The following is an 18,043-nucleotide window of genomic DNA, read 5'->3' on the forward strand; positions in this document are numbered from 1 at the left end:
ATACCTTCTACAAGGAGACCGTGGATGATGACTTGCAACTCCTGTGCTTGAGAAACAACAGTCTTGTTGTCGATCATTTTGTACTCTAGGAATCATGCAACATAGAACTTCTTGGTTCCCGCATCCTCAGTCCTTTATTTCTTTTTCAGTGCATTTCACAATTCCTTAGATGTCTTCATTACGATGTAGACATTGTACAATTTATCTTGGAGGCCGCTTAGGATGTTATTCCTACATAGAAAATCAGAATGTTTCTACGCCTTTGTTACAACGAATCGCTTCTGGTTCGAAGTTTCTTCGGGCACTTCTAGAGCATCTTATGAAATAAACCTTTGAAGACATAAGATTGTTAAATAGAAGAACATCTTTTGTTGCCACACTTTGAAATCAACTCCAGAAAATTTTCCAGGTTTTTTCGCTAGTGCTATAGCGGGTGGCGCATTTGTGCGACTAGTTGTGGAAATATTAGTTGCTGCCACACTTGTCACGCCATCAACATGACCTTATGTAGTCATTTTTTCCGTCACAAAAAGACAGTCAACTTTAGTATAAAATTATACTTAATTATACTTATTACAAGTTCGTAGCAACTTATAAATACTACTTGTTTCTAGTTTAACGATGAAGTTTTTATTTCTTCCGATCGTTAACCGAATGACCTTTAACTTGTGATGAAGATTTTATTTTTTCAAATCACTTGTTAAGTTCAAACGGAGAAGAAAGATTAACGCTTTAATCTCTAGAAACCAAACAATACAGATTATGAAAAAAAAACTTTAGTGAAAAGAAAATTTCACCAAACAAGTAAAAAAAATTTTCTTTTCAAATTATTTCCTTAAGATTGTTGTTTTTGGTACACAAAATCTGTATGTTAGTTCACTAAACTTCAACACAAGTTTAAAATTTTTCAAGAACACTTTTGAAGTTTTCCAATAGCCTTAACACAAGATCAAAATGACCTTTCAAAGAAGTGTGTTATTCTATTTTTTAAGAAAAATAGACGAAGCAAAATAAGCCAAGTCCTCCAAATTCACGGAGTGTCCTTAAGGAAATAATTTCCCTCAAGTACCCGAGGTTGCGAAATTTTTCTCCCAAGATAAAATGACTTCACAACTAGAATGTAGCGGTACCTCAAACTTTCTGATTTTCTTCGAACTCACTCAACGGGAGATGATCACACAGAGTTGTTAGAAGCAAGAGAATATTTTTCTTATGCAGAAATTTTTCATACTAAACCTGTGGAAAAAATGTAGGTTTATATAGCCATGAAGTGCCTCTTTGGAAAGGAGGCAATAGTTCATCGAAAAGGTGTATCATTTCGGAATAGTCATGTCTGTGCATTCCGAAATAACATATCTTTTCTGAACAGTCACAACTGACCGAACAGTCACCCCTTTTCTGAATGTGTCCTTTTCTCGAAGTGTTATGTCCCTCCATTTTCCATTCACACCAATTGAACCCAACATATACTCCATAGGTCTTCTTTTCTTTGTGCTTCATAGTTTTGAAGGCCCCAAGGATTGACCATTAATCTAAAGAATTTTTTGTTTCAACGTTATCTTGCTACACTTCAAAAAGATCCATTGCTTTTCTCCGCGTCATCTTTATCATGTGAAAAAAGACATAAGAGAAAAATATTTTTTTAACTTCTGAAAAATAATTTTTGTTACTTTCCAAAAATACTTATTTTCTCTCAAAAACTGAGCAAACAGTTTTAAGATACAACAACTATGCAAACTCAACTTCACTTGAGTGGGATCTTTCGAAAACAACCACTTTATCATTATAAATAATTTGAAGATATAACTAAGCAAGTTCAGTTTTACGTGAGTTGGGATCTTCGGAACAACCTCTTTATCTCTATGAAATAGTATATGAATAAAATCTACGTACACTTTGCTCTCGCCTTACCCTACAATAACTTCAATGGTATAAATTTTCTTTAAAAAATATTATCACAACTTCATCCACAAAACTATTGAAGAAAGAAATAATGAGAAATACATAATCTAACTTCTAAAAAAATAAAAATACAACTTTTTATATGAACAACACTTAAAAAATAGCCTATATCATCGTGTGATGAACACTTTCTACCAATGCGGTGAACTTTTTTACCATGTTATGTCATCATAAACTCTCTTATACAATCAAATATTGAAACAAAATAAATAAGCAAATAACATAGTTGATCATGCATTTTTTGATGTTCAAAATAAACCAAAATCATTCTTCTAATCTCTGCTTCCTTCTCCATTCTCTCTTGCTTCTCATCCTCATGGAGAGCGATCCAAATGCCACTTTCACTTGCTCTAACTCCTTAGAGAAAAATAATTTAACTTGATGTTAAGTCAAAAATTAGATAAACAAGATAAATAATAAAGTTTATCGCATTTGATCATAACGTTAAGACTAACTTGCAATATCTCCAAATAAAGCGAATAACAGGAACTCAATACTAACCATGGCACGTATGGTATTGAGACAATATAAATCTGCATGTTGGAAGTAGCAATCCGCCAGATAAAGTATAACATAGATAACAAATAAGATAAGATATTGGCACCATACAAATTCTACGACAAAACATAAGCAAATACGTTACAATAAAAGTTGTTTGTTTTTAAATTGGTGTTGTTGGTTTGAAACAGATGATAGTGACTGTTTCTCCTTCCTTTGCTCCGACCTTCACCTCACCAGAGCAACTTGATGAGATACCAAAACATAATTTGACCACATTCAACTTGATGTAATAGTATTTATCGACTGTAATTTCTTGATTGTAGCCAATGTAATCTTTGCTATTAGCTTCTAATGGAACTGTACCTTTTTTAAGAACGCGGTGGGAGAAAATTCATGTAACGAATGCATTGTATATCCTTTATATACAAATGATACAATGGTAATATTTTTATTTATAGAGGATAGTCACCACCTAAGTAATATAGTTGAACTTGTCGGGCAACTTTTCCCCCCCTAACCATACTGTAGATATTTGACTCCTATAATTATACTAATTGAAATTTAATCGTGATTTTTGTATTTATTTCTCTCTTAAATTTAGTCTGCAATTGTTAGGAGGAAAACTAAGTAAAGTGAATAAATCATAATTAGTTATTGCCGATATTAGGACTCACGTACCCAACAAAAGTTTTCATAAATTAAAGTCTTTCCATATATTTAGGAGTCTTGCCATTTATTTATTTTCATATATTTGTTATTGTTAAAATTTAACAGTATAAAGTTAATTAAAATAATTAAAGAAAAAAAAAGTGAAAAGACGATTTGTCTATTGTAGAATCTTTTAATAAAGGGCAAAAAGTTCAAACAATATTTTTAAGGTCTTTCATACTTTTAATATATTATAGATTATAGATATAGATATAGATTATAGATATAGATATAGAGATAGATTATAGATATAGATATAGAGATAGATTATAAGTTAAAAGCTAAAAATTTTGATTTTCTTTTATATTTTTTGAGTTTAAAGTAAAGTTTAAATACCTTGTTCTTTGTCAAACATCTTCAAAAATTTAAAAATACTTATAAATTAAAAATAAGTCAATACAAATACGATATTTTTCGTGTGAGAACTCAAAAGTTGTGTATTTTATTTTGATAAAAATGAAAATCTCAGAATTTCTGAAAATTATTAAAATTTTCTCAAATGTTATACAATCTTTTAAAAATAAACAAATCATACTTCATAAATAAGATATTGAAATATTTAAGATGCCGCCGCATAATTTACATGTTTCTTTTATAAATAAATATTTATAATTATATATAATTTTTTAAATACACATAATTTTACAAAAATCTACGGATCAAACGAGTCAACAATGTGTAGTAACTAGCTATGCTTTAACTTAATACATAGATCACCCCTTAATTTGCCACTAGTAAATTTCATTTAAATACTTTAATTACGTCTTGTTCTAATTGAGTATTTAAACACATGATTAAATGTTCGTATTACACAAATTCGATTTAATTCTTAGAAAAACCTTTATGTGTGCTCTCAAGTGCATTACATAAATAAGTTAACTATTTAAAATATATAACCTCTTTGTTAAATAATTAAAGAAAAATATTAAACTCAATTATAATAATACTAACAGAGAGAATGAAGATAGCAGTAGTACTTTTCTTGTTTCTCATTACTCATCTATCTCTTTATGTACAATGGAAGGATATATAGAAAGAGAGACAAATTACAAACTTCTCCACTAAGCCAATGGAAAAGCTTATTTTACAAGAATGCTTTTGTGCATCTTGTTCTACAAGATTGCCTTGCGTATCTTGTCTTACAAGAATGCCTTGATGCATTCACATGGGCATCCAAAACATATTCTTTAATATCTAACACTCCCCCTTAGATGTCCATGTAGAGGATGATCTAGTAAATACGCATTTGAATGCAGCATTATTAAAAACCTTACCAAGACAAAAAAACCAGTCGGATAAAAAAAACTGGTTAAGAAAAAAAAAGTACAATGCGTATTCTTACTCCCCTGATGAAGACCCCGATTCAACCGGTTCAGTCTTCGCATCCCATTCATGTATACCATCTTCTCAAAGATTGAAGTTGGTAAAGATTTGGTGAACAAATCTGTTGAATTATCACTGAAGCGTATCTGCTGCACATCAATATCATCATTCTTTTAAAGATCGTGCGTGAAGAATAATTCTGGTGAAATGTGCTTCGTTCTATCTCCCTTTTATAAAGCTCCCTTTAATTGAGCTATGCATGCTGCATTGTCTTCAAATATGATCATGGGTACCATGATATTGAGCTTTGGGCCATATCTCTTTTTGATGGAATGTACCACTAATCTCAACCATATGCATTCTCTACTTGCTTCATGGATTGTTATTATCTCAGCATACTTAGAAGAAGTAGCAGCGATAGACTACTTTGTTGATCGCCATGATATAACAGTTCCTCTGTATGTAAACACATAGCCTATTTGAGATCGTTCTTTATGTGGGTCAGATAAATAACCTGCATATGCATGACCAACAAGATCTGAACTAGCTTTGTTAGTGTAAAACAGACCCATATTAATAGTCCCTTTTAGGTACCTCAATATATGCTTAATCCCATTCCAGTGTCTCCGCATATGAGAAGAATTATACCTTGCTAGAAAATTTACAGAAAATGCTATATCTGGCCTTGTAGCATTAGCGAGGTACATAAGTGCACCAATAGCACTGAGATATGGTACTTCGGGACCTAGAATCTCTTCACCCTCTTTCAGAGGTCGGAATGGATCTTTACTCACTTTGAGTGATCGAATGACCATTGAAGTGCTTAATGGATATGCTTTGCCATGTAAAATCTTTTCAAAACCTTATTGGTATAAGCAGTTTGATGAATGAAGACCCCGTCTGCCAAATGTTCAATTTACAGGCCAAGATAAAGTTTTATCTTTCCAAGATCTTTCATTTCAAATTCTTTTTTTAGATATTCAATTGTCTTTCGGACCTCTTCTAGAGTTTCGATGAGATTTATATCATCCACGTAAATGGTGAGTATGACAAACCCTGACACCGTTTTCTTAATGAAAATAGAAGGACAAATAACATCATTTATGTATCCTTCATTTTTCAAGTACTCTCTTAGGTGATTATACCACATACACCCTGATTGTTTTAGACCTTACAACGATCTTTGTAATCTTATTGAATATAATTCATGAGACATTAAACTATATGCTTTAGGCATTTTTAATATTTCTGGAATTCTCATGTAAACATCATTATCAAGTGAACCATAAAGATAAGCTGTAACCACATCCATTAGATGAATTTTAAGATTTTTATATACAACTAGACCGATGAGGTATCGAAACGTTATAGCATCCATACCAGGTGAATATGTTTCTTCATAGTCGACACCTGGTCTTTGAGAGAATTCTTGTGCAACAAGGCGTGCCTTGTATCTTACAATTTCATTTTTCTCATTCCTTTTACGTACGAAGACCCATTTGTAGCCGAATGGTTTTACACCATCTGGGGTTTGGACTATAGGTCCAAAAACCTCCCATTTAGCAAGTGAGTTCAATTCAGATTCAATCACCTCTTGCCATTTTGGCCAATCTTTTCTTCGATGACATTCATCATCAGATAGAGGTTCAAGGTCCTCATTGTCTTGCATGATATTTAGTGCAATATTATATGCAAAAACATTATCCACCATAATTTTCGATCAATCTAAATTTTTCCCATCACTAGTAGAAGTTATTGAAATTTTTTCATTCACTTGAGTCTTGGGATCGCTGATTTCTTCAGGAATATCAGGATTAATCAGATTTTGAGTCTCTTCAGAAGAATCTTTTATAATATTATCTTTATCGTTCTTCACACGTCTTTTTCTAAGATTTTTATCCTTTGAATCCAAAAGCCTACCACGTTTCAGACGTGTTTAGGATTCAGAAGCTATTACATTAGAAGGTGGTTCTTTTGGAACTTCAATTCGTACAGGAACATTTGCTGCAGGGATATGTGACTTGGTTATCCTTTTCAAATCAGTAAATGCATCTAGCATTTGATTTGCTAATTTCTATAAGTAAATGATCTTTTGGATCTCACTTTCACATGTGGGGGTACGTGAATCAAAATGAGATAATGATGAAACTTTCTATGCAATTTCTTTTTTTAGTTTACGTTTTCTCCCCCTAATTGTGGGAAATTTATTTCATCAAATCGACAATTTGCAAATCAAGTAGTAAATAAATCTCCCGTCAATGGTTCAAGGTAGCAAATTATAGAGGGTGACTCAAACCCAACATATATTCCTAACCTTCTCTGGGGGGCCATCTTAATACACTGATATTGGGCTTGAGACACTTTCTATACTAAAGTAAAATATTAGATTTAATTGTAATAACACTAAACTTAATTGCAATAACACTAACAGAGAATGAAAATAGCAGTAGTAATTTTCTTGTTTCTGATTACTCATCTATCTCTTTATGTACAGTGGAAGACTATATATAGAAACAAATTACAAGCTTCTCCACTAAGCCAATGAAAAAACTTATTTTACAAGAACGTTTTTATGCTAAAACAAGATTGCCTTGTATATCTTGTCTTACAAGAATGCCTTGATGCATTTACATGGACATCCATAACATATTATTTAATATCTAACACTCTTTTAATTATACTCATTAGCCTTAATAAAATGTAAAACCTTTGTTTTGATTGAAACTAATGCACAAAATTAAACGAGGTCATATATTTTAAGTGATTAACCTATTTCTGCGCACAAATTTTTTTTTGCTAAATTTGAATTGAAATATCTAATAAGACACTTTATCATGTGTTTAAGTGCTCAATTGAAATGAACCTAGTTTCAGTGTCTTAGGCGCCATTTGTTTTTTTCTAGATTCAGACGTCTGAATTTGAATGCACATCTGAATGATTAAGATGTTGTCACTAGATCAGAAAACTGAATGATTAAGACTGTTTGTTTTTCAACATCTGAATGTGTAAAAAAAATTATTTGTACACATAATAACATAAAAAATAAAATTCAAATAAAAAATAATTATCTATTAAAAAAGTATGTAATTTAATACAATAAAATTATTAGTATTTGATTGAGTAAAAACATTTATGTTTGTTAGTGATAGTGGAAATGACTTATAATGGTGATTACGGTAACAATGATTGATGTTAGTGATTAATATTGTTGGTGGTGATAATTGTGATAGTTGGTACTGTAGTGACTGTTATGATGGTGGTGGTGGTGGTTGTGATATGACGTTGCTTGATGTTAGTAGTTTAAGGTGTTGATTGTGTTGGCTGAAATATGAATGCATGATGATTGACGATGTGTTGGTGCTAATTGGAGATTTTATTTCATGTGATGTGGAGATGGTTGTTAGTAGAGATAAATTGTAGCGATGGTACTGGTTGAAGTAGTGGTAGAGGTGACATTACTAGTGACAATGCTGGCGTCGGCCAAAGAATGTGTAGAGGTTGTGATGTATTAGTGATGGTGCTAGTTGTGATAGATGAGTTGGTTGGTAGTAGAGATTGGCCGCTAGTGATTGCTGATTGTGTTGTTGTTAACGACAGTGGTGGTGGTGAATATAATTAGAATAAAAGAGGTAGTAGGTGTGGTAGCGATTGACAATTGTGGTTGGTAGAGGTATTTTTTGTCGATGGTGGTTATGATGATGAAGGTGGTTGGTGGTGGTGGGTGTTGGTTGACAATGATGACAGTGACAGAGGTGGTTAGTGGTAGTAACTGTTGATTATGAATAGAGTGGTGAATATTATCCAACACTAGAATATTCTTTCAGACCTATTAAGACTTGGTTCTAGATCTAAATGATTAAAACCTATTCAAACTTATTAAGAGTTAAAACTTTAATAAAAAACAAATGCACTTAATAATCTGAAGTCTGAACCATTCAGATTCAAACCTCCATTAAGTGCAAACAAATGAGGCTTTAATAGGTGATTGACCATGAAAACAAAGTTTCTTTTTTCACTTTATTTAAAGTTTTCAAAATTGAAATTGTGTTTGACCATATTTTTATAATGAATATTTAGAATTTGAATGTTTTTAATGAAATATAATTTAAATAATGTTATTTAAAAATAAAAAAAAGTCAGAGTAATTTCTTTAATCTATTTTTTTAAAATAAAAGTGAAAAAGTAAAAATAGAGTTTTTTCCCAATTCCAAATAAAACTATTTCAGAGTAATTAATAAATATCATTTTAAAATAATTTTTTCTTTTTTTTTTTGGGAAAAGAAAAAATTTCCTTATGTCCAAAGGTCGTAAATATTTTTTCCTATTGGATATATCTAAATACATTCAAATGAAAGGTGAAAACTGACAATCGACCTTAAATAAAATTACCAAACGTACAAGTACCATATTAAAGACCAAAATGGCAATTTTAGTCAGCTTTATTTTTCTTTTTCACAAGTACACTACATAGTTGTCCACGTTTTTGCATTCCCAATAAGCACAGCACAGCAGCTGTTACCCAACGGCCTAAGAAAAAAGTAAAATGAACAAATTGAAAAAAAAAGGAAAAGTGGATTAGAAAAAAGGAACACACTTTCCCTTTTACCAAATAGCAGAAAAGAAAGTGAAACACTGAATTTTTCCTTTTAGATTCTCTCGTGCCTTACATATTCTTTTTCCAATTTTTGTATAATTTAAGCTAAAATAGTAAGTGGGTTGGGCTGTTCTTGATTTTTTTTTTCTGATCTGGTTAGTGGTTTTTTTTTTTTTTTTTTTCATTTTGCTTTTTCTTGTTTTAATGATGTTTTGGTTGTGTTTTGCTGTTGATCTTGTCTAATCTTTTGTGGGTCTTTGGTCCTTTTCAGGTTACTTTTTTGGTCTTGTATTTTGCTGAATCTGACCTTTTTTAGAGTGGGAAAAAGGTTAAGGGAATTTAAGGTTTATTTGTTGTCATTCTTGATCTTAAAGAACAAATCTTTTTTTATGATTCTTGTTCAAAAAGATGAAGATTTTGTGTGTTAATCTGTAAAATAGTGATAGGGGATTTGTGTTTGTTAATTTTGAACTGTTATTTTTGATCTCAACAAGTTGATAGTTTTGTGATTTTGTGTTTATATTGTCCTGGTTTGGTTTTCCAAGTTTTGGATTGTTGGGAAGAACCCTTGTGGCTACTGTGGAGATCTGGGACTTGCTTAATCTGTTATGTCCTATGAGAACTTTTTTTCCTTCAGAGTCTTGTAAAGAAACACATCTGAAATCTATTAATCCGCAATCATGGCTCCAAGTTGAAAGAGGAAAGCTTGCTAAATTTTCATCTGAATCGGCTTCTTCTATGTAAGTAAGCTGACATTTTGCAACTTTTAAATACCATTATTTTGTTCATATCGTTGATACTTGAAAATCATTTCTTGATGCTTGTAGAGAGTCTTTGATCAAGGTCCCTGAACCACCAATTCTTCCATTCTTTAAACCTGTTGATTATGTTCAAGTTTTAGCAAAAATCCATGAAGAACTTGAATCATGTTCTCCACAAGAGAGGTCAAATCTCCATTTGCTGCAGTTTCAGGTCTTTAAGGGCCTTGGGGAAGTTAAATTAATGAGGAGAAGCCTTCGATCAGCGTGGTCGAAAGCAAGCACAGTTTATGAAAAACTTGTATTTGGGGCGTGGTTGAAATACGAGAAGCAAGATGAAGAGCTTATTTCTGACCTGCTTTCTACTTGTGGCAAGTGTGCGAAGGAGTTTGGAGCTATAGACATAGCTGCTGAAATGCCGGCGTATAAGAAATTAAGCTCTCATGGAGTCGTCACCACAAATGGGGATCCTTGTCCAAGAAGTGTTTCTTTTAGAATTGGTGATGAGAAAATAGTGTGCGACAGGCAAAAAATTTCCAGTCTTTCAGCTCCGTTTCATACCATGCTGAATGGTTGTTTCACAGAATCGGTTTGTGAGGAAATAGATTTGTCTGAAAACAATATTTCACCCTTGGCAATGAGGGTCATCAATGAATTCAGTTCAACTGGTTTACTGAATGAAATGTCCCCTGATTTGCTGTTGGAAATATTGGTATTTGCCAATAAGTTTTGTTGTGAAAGCCTCAAGGATGCTTGTGACCGGAAGCTTGCATCTTTAATTTCATGTCGACAAGATGCTCTAGAACTCCTTGAATGTGCCCTTGAAGAGAATTCCCCTGTACTTGCTGCGTCATGTTTGCAAGTATTTTTACGTGAACTACCAGGTTCTCTGAACGACAGTCAGGTAGTTGAACTGTTAAGCAACACTACCAAGCAACAAAGGTCAATTATGATAGGTCCTGCCTCATTTTCACTCTATTGTTTGTTGAGTGAAGCTTCGATGAACCTAGATCCTAGATCAGATGAATCTGTTTGTTTTTTGAGAACACTGATAGACTCAGCTGAAACCAGCCAACAGAAAATGGTCGCATATCATCGGTTAGGATGTGTTAAATTTCTTAGGAAAGATCTTGACGAAGCTGAGCAGCTCTTTGAGGCTGCTTTTAATTTGGGTCATACTTATTCCGTTGTTGGTTTGGCTAGATTAGGTCAAATAAGGGGTCATAAACGCTGGGCACATGAGAAACTCAGTTCTGTTATTTCTTCCTCAACTCCACTTGGATGGATGTACCAAGAGAGCTCGCTATATTGTGAAGGACAAAAGAGGTGGGATGACCTTGAGAAAGCAAATGAGCTTGATCCTACACTGACATACCCCTATATGTATCGAGCTGCATCCTTGATGAGGAAGCAAAATGCCCAAGCTGCTCTTTCAGAAATAAACAGAATCCTGGGATTCAAAATGGCATTGGAGTGCTTGGAACTCCGGTTTTGTTTTTACCTTGCTCTAGAGGACTACCAGTTAGCAATATGTGATATACAGGCAATCCTCACACTTTGCCCAGATTATCGTGTGTTTGAAGGACGAGTTGCTGCATTGCAACTCCGCACTCTTCTGCGTGAGCATGTGGAAAATTGGACAGAAGCTGATTGTTGGCTGCAGTTGTATGATAGATGGTCTTCGGTTGACGATATTGGATCTCTTTCAGTAATATACCAGATGCTCGAGTCGGATGCAGCAAAAGGTGTTCTTTACTTCAGACAGTCCCTGCTTCTCCTCAGGTAATTCTACTTTTTTGCTTATTTGACCTGTAAGTATTTCACATTTTCAGAAAGATGATTGGTTATAATGGCTGCTCAGCGGAATCTTTCATATTCTGAAACTTGTTCTTTACTTCTTGTTGTGAAATTCATATTTTCGACCTGTGAGGTGGCTTTCTGATATACTAGAACCTACAATTTCTTGGATCCATACACACTGCTAATATAAAAATCACTGGACGCACAGAATAGGTACCCTAGTTAGAATTATGCCTTATATCCTTTCACACTTAAATTAGGTCCAGTTTTTGCAGTGACTCCTCTTGATTTGCCTAGAGATTTGTTTATGGAAGTTGGGATGAGTATGAGATCTTGATAACCTAGTTTTGAAGAACACTTAATTGTCTTAAAACACAAGCATTGAGAATGTAATGGGCCCCAAAAGAATAGACTGTGGAAAGATTCATATTTCTGAACCCAACTAGTTTGTTATTGAAGCATAGTTGATTTAGGCTGCAGACTCTACAAGATCTAGTTCTTTACGATGTTTATTTCTTATTAGGATAGCTCCATTTGATTGCCATTTTAAATTGATTCCGCTCTCGTGGTCTGTTAAGTATTTCTTTGACAATTTTTTCCACTTCTCAATTTGCTCATCCTTACCTTCTATATTACTGTTGCTGCGTTGCGATTGATGATGGTTCCTTATTGACATGCTTTTCATTTACGCCTGCATCATGTTTTGGGACGAAATATAATTTAGGGGTATATTGTTAAGATAGCAAAATTTTTCTTGTATTGTGTTGGACCTTCAGGCTTTGTTGATGCTATATCTCATTTCATCTCCAAAGCTGCAGCTTGTCTCTGCTTTGTTTGTGTGTTCGACTGTTCCTTCCTATTTGGAAGGCCCTGGTTCTGGTGGGTACAAGAAATGATGTATTTTTCATACACTAGATAGGAAGGTGTGGAGGTCGCGGATAAGGGTAGAAGGCTAGTGTGGATGTGTGAGTTGTAGCTAGTAGTTAGGAGAGCTCTTGTGTAGCCGGATTAGTAATCCTAGGATTGTGTCCATAGGTAGGAGACTCTAGCCAGGAGAGTTTGAGTGGGTGGGTGTCTTTGGGCCTGTGAGTGTATGTTACTACTAGGTGGGTGTCCTATTTCTTATTTCTTACTTCCTATTTCGTATTTCGTATTGCTCGTATTTCTTCTTATTTCATATTTCTCTGAGCTCTATTTGTATTATTCCTCCTTCATTATTTATGTTATGCCACCCTTTACGCTTCATGCTTCATTACGACCTTGTTTACTATTCTTTGTCCTAAGCCGGGGTTCTATCAGAAACAACCTCTCTACTTCTTCGGAGGTAGCGGTATGGACTGCGTACATTTTACCCTCCCCAGACCCCACTTTGTGGGAATACACTGGGTTTGTTGTTGTTCAACTATAAAAACTATAAATTAGAGTCTTTTTTTAGTTTCAAAACATTTAAATAAACAAGAAATTACAAAACTTTTAAATTAACAAGACATTTGGGCCACCCCTAGAAACTCCTTCATAATGTACCCGTTCCTCTATGCTTCTCCCCTTTAATACTTAGGTTAGTTCGCATGACGAAGGTTTCAAACCCAGCTGATGTTGTAATTTAAATTATATTAATGATTGCCGTCGTACCATAAGGAATTGCACTATTACTATTTGGGGTGTCAACTAGTGATTTTTCTATTCCAAATATTTTTCATACACTTCAACTATAAAAACTATAAATTTGAGTCTTTTTTTTAGTTACAAAACATTTAAATAAACAAAAAAAAGTTGTGCTCGAATTCACACCAAAAATAGATGCATTGACCTTTCTCCAAGACCCATCAATCATTCTGGGATGGAGAAACTAATTCTTTTTTGGTTTCCTTTTTAGGTTGTTTCACTTCTTCTTTGAATTTTTTTTTCTTTTGGCCAGAAGGCAGAAGGTGGAGGAGTGAGAGGGTAGGGATCATCATTCTTCAGTACCACCAAACTCTTATTTGAATGGGACCCTGTTGTGCAGCTATGTCTGAAACAAAGTTAAACTCTTGTGTGATTAGGTGCAAGGTTGGAGCATAAGTGAAACTATTACAGTACCTTTTTTGATAAAGCAAAATTATGGAGTATTTTAAAGAGGAATTATCAACAAACTGGAGTACAAGATGACAAATAAGTTTGAAAGTTTCTATAAAAAGTGGTCTTATGTAATTTCAAAGTGAAAAGAGTGTGGGGAGAGATGAGGGTGAAAATACCTTTTTAATTACATGTGAGGAACTCTTGTCCCTCTCCCCCAACAATATGGGAAAATGTGGCTTAGTCCTGCAGGATAATTTCGCCACTGGCTACTTTCGAAGTAAATAACAGAGTAATATATCCACTATATCCTGAATGTCTCCAGGGGTAAATATACAATGCTCATGCCTGAAAATTATGTCTAGCAACTACTTTAGATACTTTTGATAATATCAGAAAATCTATATTACTGATTTCTGTGGCTTCATCTGAAAAAAGGGCCCGGTGCACTAAACCTCCCGCTATGCACAAGGTCCAGGGAAGGGCCCCACCACTAAGGTGTATTGTACGCAGCCTTACCTTGCATTTTTGCTAGAGGCTGTTTCCAAGGCTTGAACCCGTGACCTCCTGGTCACATGGCAGCAACTTTATTAGTTACTCCAAGGCTCCCCTTCATTTCTGTAGCTTCATCTCTTTACAAAATTTAGTTTGGCCTATATAAGGTTGATTGCAAACTCTAGTATAATTCTAATGCTGTGAATTCATTCATTTACTTTAACCTTGTGTCCCTAAGACCGTGCTCATGCCGTCATGCAGTCTAGAACTTGAGGGCGTTTCCTAATTTTCTTAAGACGACTAATTTCAGATGATTTCAAGGCCTTGCCTAATAGTTATTAGTTTGCAATAAAATTTTCCTTCACCTCTGTGATATTTTTGACTCCCTCTCCATCTTGCTCGAAGTGAGGATTAGCATTAGCTCTTCTTTATTCTCTTCTTAGAGGATAATCTATCTATATGCCAATTCAACACTCTATAAGCAGAAATAGAGAACGGAATGTTGTTTCACACACTTTCATGCTTTATCAGATTGAATTGTCCAGATGCAGCCATGGGAAGTTTACAGTTGGCTCGCCAGCATGCATCTAGTGAACACGAACGTTTGGTCTATGAGGGATGGATCTTATATGATACTGGCCACTGTGAAGAAGGTCTACATAAAGCAGAAGAATCTATCAGCATCAAGAGATCGTTTGAAGCATTCTTCCTGAAAGCATATGCTTTAGCTGATTCCAGCCTTGATGCATCTTGTTCATCAACGGTCATATCACTTCTTGAGGACGCCTTGCGATGCCCTTCGGATAGGCTTCGCAAAGGTCAGGTATGTCACTCTCTATCCAGAATCTCCACAGCATTCAAAAATGAATTTCTTGGTTGCTATGCTAAATTTATAGATAGAATGCAGCAACTACATTGTTTTCACAGGATGCTAGCAAGGAATTGTGGTTTTTTTTTCATTCTTTTTTGATAAGGCAAAGTTTATTAAAAAGGTACCTAGATGTTTCAAATTACAGGGAAAAAAAAGAGTTAAACTAGCTTCTGCCACAGCAGGGCAACTACATTTTCCCTAGGGAGGTATGAGAATAATTATCTCTCCTCAAATAACTTAAGCATTTAGATGCGTAGTTTTTCCCATCGGAAACGATAATAGAGCATCGAGAAGTCATGGTTCAAGGTTCACTATACCATATGCAATTCATACTTCTCACATGCTTAGCCAATATAATTCGTATTGCATTTGGAGAATTTAGATAGTATCATAGAAAGAGGACAAAAATGTCCTCCCCTTCTGAAGGTGGGACTGATATTTTTCTAATTATTTTGTTAAGTTGCTACTACTACCTATTTAGCGGTTGCTACTACTGTAAGTTTGCGTATCGATGACATATTTTCCTTGATTGAACTTCGGTAGGCCCTGAACAATCTTGGCAGTGTATATGTCGACTGTGGTAAATTGGATGCTGCAGCTGATTGCTACATCAATGCCCTAAAAATCCGGCATACCCGGGCTCACCAAGGTCTTGCTCGTGTCCATTTCTTGAGAAATGATAAGGTGGCTGCTTATGACGAGATGACCAAGCTGATTGAGAAGGCCAAGAATAATGCATCTGCCTACGAGAAGAGATCAGAGTACTGTGATCGCGACCGCACAAAGGCTGACCTAGAGATGGTCACTCGTCTAGATCCTCTTAGAGTTTACCCTTACAGATATCGAGCTGCAGGTAAAAGTTCTGTTTTCCTCACTTTCTTCAGTTTTTAGTTTTATTCGTCTTGATCTGGAGAAGAATAATGCAAGAATATTCTATGTTCTTTACACTTATTATAGACTTAGATTTGCATCTATGAAGATACTTTAATCCATAATCTATATACAACATCTATTACAACAACAACAACATAGCCAGTATATTCCCACCAAGTGGGGTCTGGGGAGGGTAAGTGTACGCAGTCCATATCACTACCTCAAATGTGAGATAGAGAGGCTGTTTCCGATAGACCTCCGGCTCAAAATAAAGCAATCTAAGATAAAGACAAGGAATAGTAATAGAACAAGATACAATAGAAATTAACATATTCAATAAACCAAAAGCAAGATACTCCAAATACCACACCAAAACATACAACATCCTAAACACATACTAACCTTCTACCTTAATTCGCCTCCTCCACAACTACCTATCTGGAGCCATGTCCTCGGTAACTGAAGCTGCTCCATGTCGTGTCTAATCACCTCCCTCCAATATTTCTTCGGTCTACCTCTACCTCGCGTGAAATCGTCCCTAGCCAACCTGTCACACCTCCGCACTGGGGCATCTATGCTCCTCCTCATCACATGATCAAACCATCTATTAATAGTAAATATTATCGAATTACTCATTGGAACTAATAATAATAAATATTGTTTTTTTGTTTTTGTTTGTTGTTTTTTATTATGTCTTTGTCTAGAATGTTTTTTGTCTTGAGCTGGGGGTCTATCGGAAACCACCTCTCTATTTCCTCTCTAATTCACCTGGGAGGTAGTAGTACGAACTACATCATTTTACCCTGCCCAGACCCCACTTTGTGGGAATACACTGGGTATGTTGTTGGTGTACTCATTGGAACTCAAGTTCTTTATTGGATTTGATTTTATTAACAACATATACAAATACTACCCTTATAAGGTAGGGTAACGCCGTACACTCCTAAGTTGCTCCGACTCTCCAAAAATATTGCCATACCCGCGTCGAATCCTCAAAAAATGCCCTACTTTTGAAGAATCCAACGTGCTCCTAATGACATTTTTGAAGAGTCCTTGCAACGTAGGTACACTCTACCCTCCTCAGACTCAACTTGTGGCATTTCACTGGTTATGTTATTGTATGTACAAATAGTAAAATCAAGATGGTCCTTTATGAGATAATTTAACCTCCCCCTCTATCTTTGCGTAGGCATAGTATTTCCGACAATTGCAATATCTTCTTTGACAGCATGTAATAGTAGCTGTTTTTCATTAGGATTTTATTACATGAACTGCCAGTGGGAGGATCTTTTGCACTATCAGTGTTGTCTTAACCGATTATAGTGGGTTAATTACCCTTTTTATTCATCTGCATAGAACTTAAAAAACTCTTTTTGTTAATTGGTCATAGTTCTGATGGACAACCACAAGGAGAAGGAAGCCATTGAAGAACTGTCGAGGGCCATTGCGTTTAAAGCTGATCTTCATCTTCTACACCTGCGAGCTGCGTTTCATGAGCATATAGGTGATGTTATGGGTGCATTGCGAGATTGTCGAGCTGCTCTCTCTGTTGACCCAAACCATCAAGAAATGTTGGAACTTCATAGTCGTGTGAACAGTCAAGAACCTTAAAGAACATTTATATGCAGGGAGAATAGGAGGGGAAACTTGTAGGAGAGGCACAAAGCAAAAAATTTTCGGACAAATTGGGAAAGACTTTTCACCTCCCCCGAAATTCGCCCTCCATTGGATGCCATAGTGAGCCCCTCTCCTTGTTTATCCTAGTTCCAAAATTTTGTAATATGCTCCGAAATTCTGTTAATATTATTTATATTTAATGAAATCTTTACTCTCTTTGTTTTATTTACAGTTTTCTAAACTTTTGCAATTTTGGAAAAAATTTTCTCCAATTTGTTTTTTTTTTTATAATTTCTTCCTACATTTTTTTAATGGAGGGAAGCATTAGAGTAACTGGTAAAGTTGTTGTTTGATCAGAAGGTCACGGGTTCAGGTCGTGGAAACAACCTCTGACAGAAATGAAAGGCAAGACTAATAAACCTTTGTGGTTTGACCCTTCGCGCATAGAACTTTGGTGCACTGGGCTGCCCTTAAATATTTTTAAAG

General features: G+C 34.8%; 1 protein-coding gene across 2 annotated transcripts; it reads left to right on the forward strand.

The window, feature by feature from the left end:
- Positions 1-8,851: 8,851 nt before the first annotated feature.
- Positions 8,852-17,782, forward strand: LOC107863800 (ETO1-like protein 1). 2 transcript variants are annotated; one of them, XM_047408003.1, is made up of 6 exons: positions 8,965-9,243; positions 9,360-9,828; positions 9,916-11,628; positions 14,728-15,019; positions 15,611-15,920; positions 17,331-17,782. In XM_047408003.1, the coding sequence occupies exons 2-6, from the start codon at positions 9,704-9,706 to the stop codon at positions 17,549-17,551; spliced, it is 2,661 nt and encodes an 886-aa protein (XP_047263959.1). In that variant the 5' UTR covers positions 8,965-9,243; positions 9,360-9,703; the 3' UTR covers positions 17,552-17,782. The 2 variants fall into 2 exon arrangements, with proteins under 2 accessions (XP_016565426.2, XP_047263959.1); XM_016709940.2 differs by having other exon boundaries at positions 8,852-9,828.
- The last annotated feature ends 261 nt before the right edge of the window (positions 17,783-18,043 follow it).

The sequence above is a fragment of the Capsicum annuum genome, chromosome 3 (assembly GCF_002878395.1).
Source record: "Capsicum annuum cultivar UCD-10X-F1 chromosome 3, UCD10Xv1.1, whole genome shotgun sequence".
NCBI classification, from domain to species: Eukaryota; Viridiplantae; Streptophyta; class Magnoliopsida; order Solanales; family Solanaceae; genus Capsicum; species Capsicum annuum.

Coding starts and splice junctions, on each gene's coding strand:
- LOC107863800 (XM_016709940.2), top strand. CDS start 9,704: ATGAGAACTTTTTTTCCTTCAGAGTCTTGTAAAGAAACACATCTGAAA. Junction 11,629..14,727: donor CAGTCCCTGCTTCTCCTCAG/GTAATTCTACTT, acceptor ATGCTTTATCAG/ATTGAATTGTCCAGATGCAG. Junction 15,020..15,610: donor ATAGGCTTCGCAAAGGTCAG/GTATGTCACTCT, acceptor GAACTTCGGTAG/GCCCTGAACAATCTTGGCAG.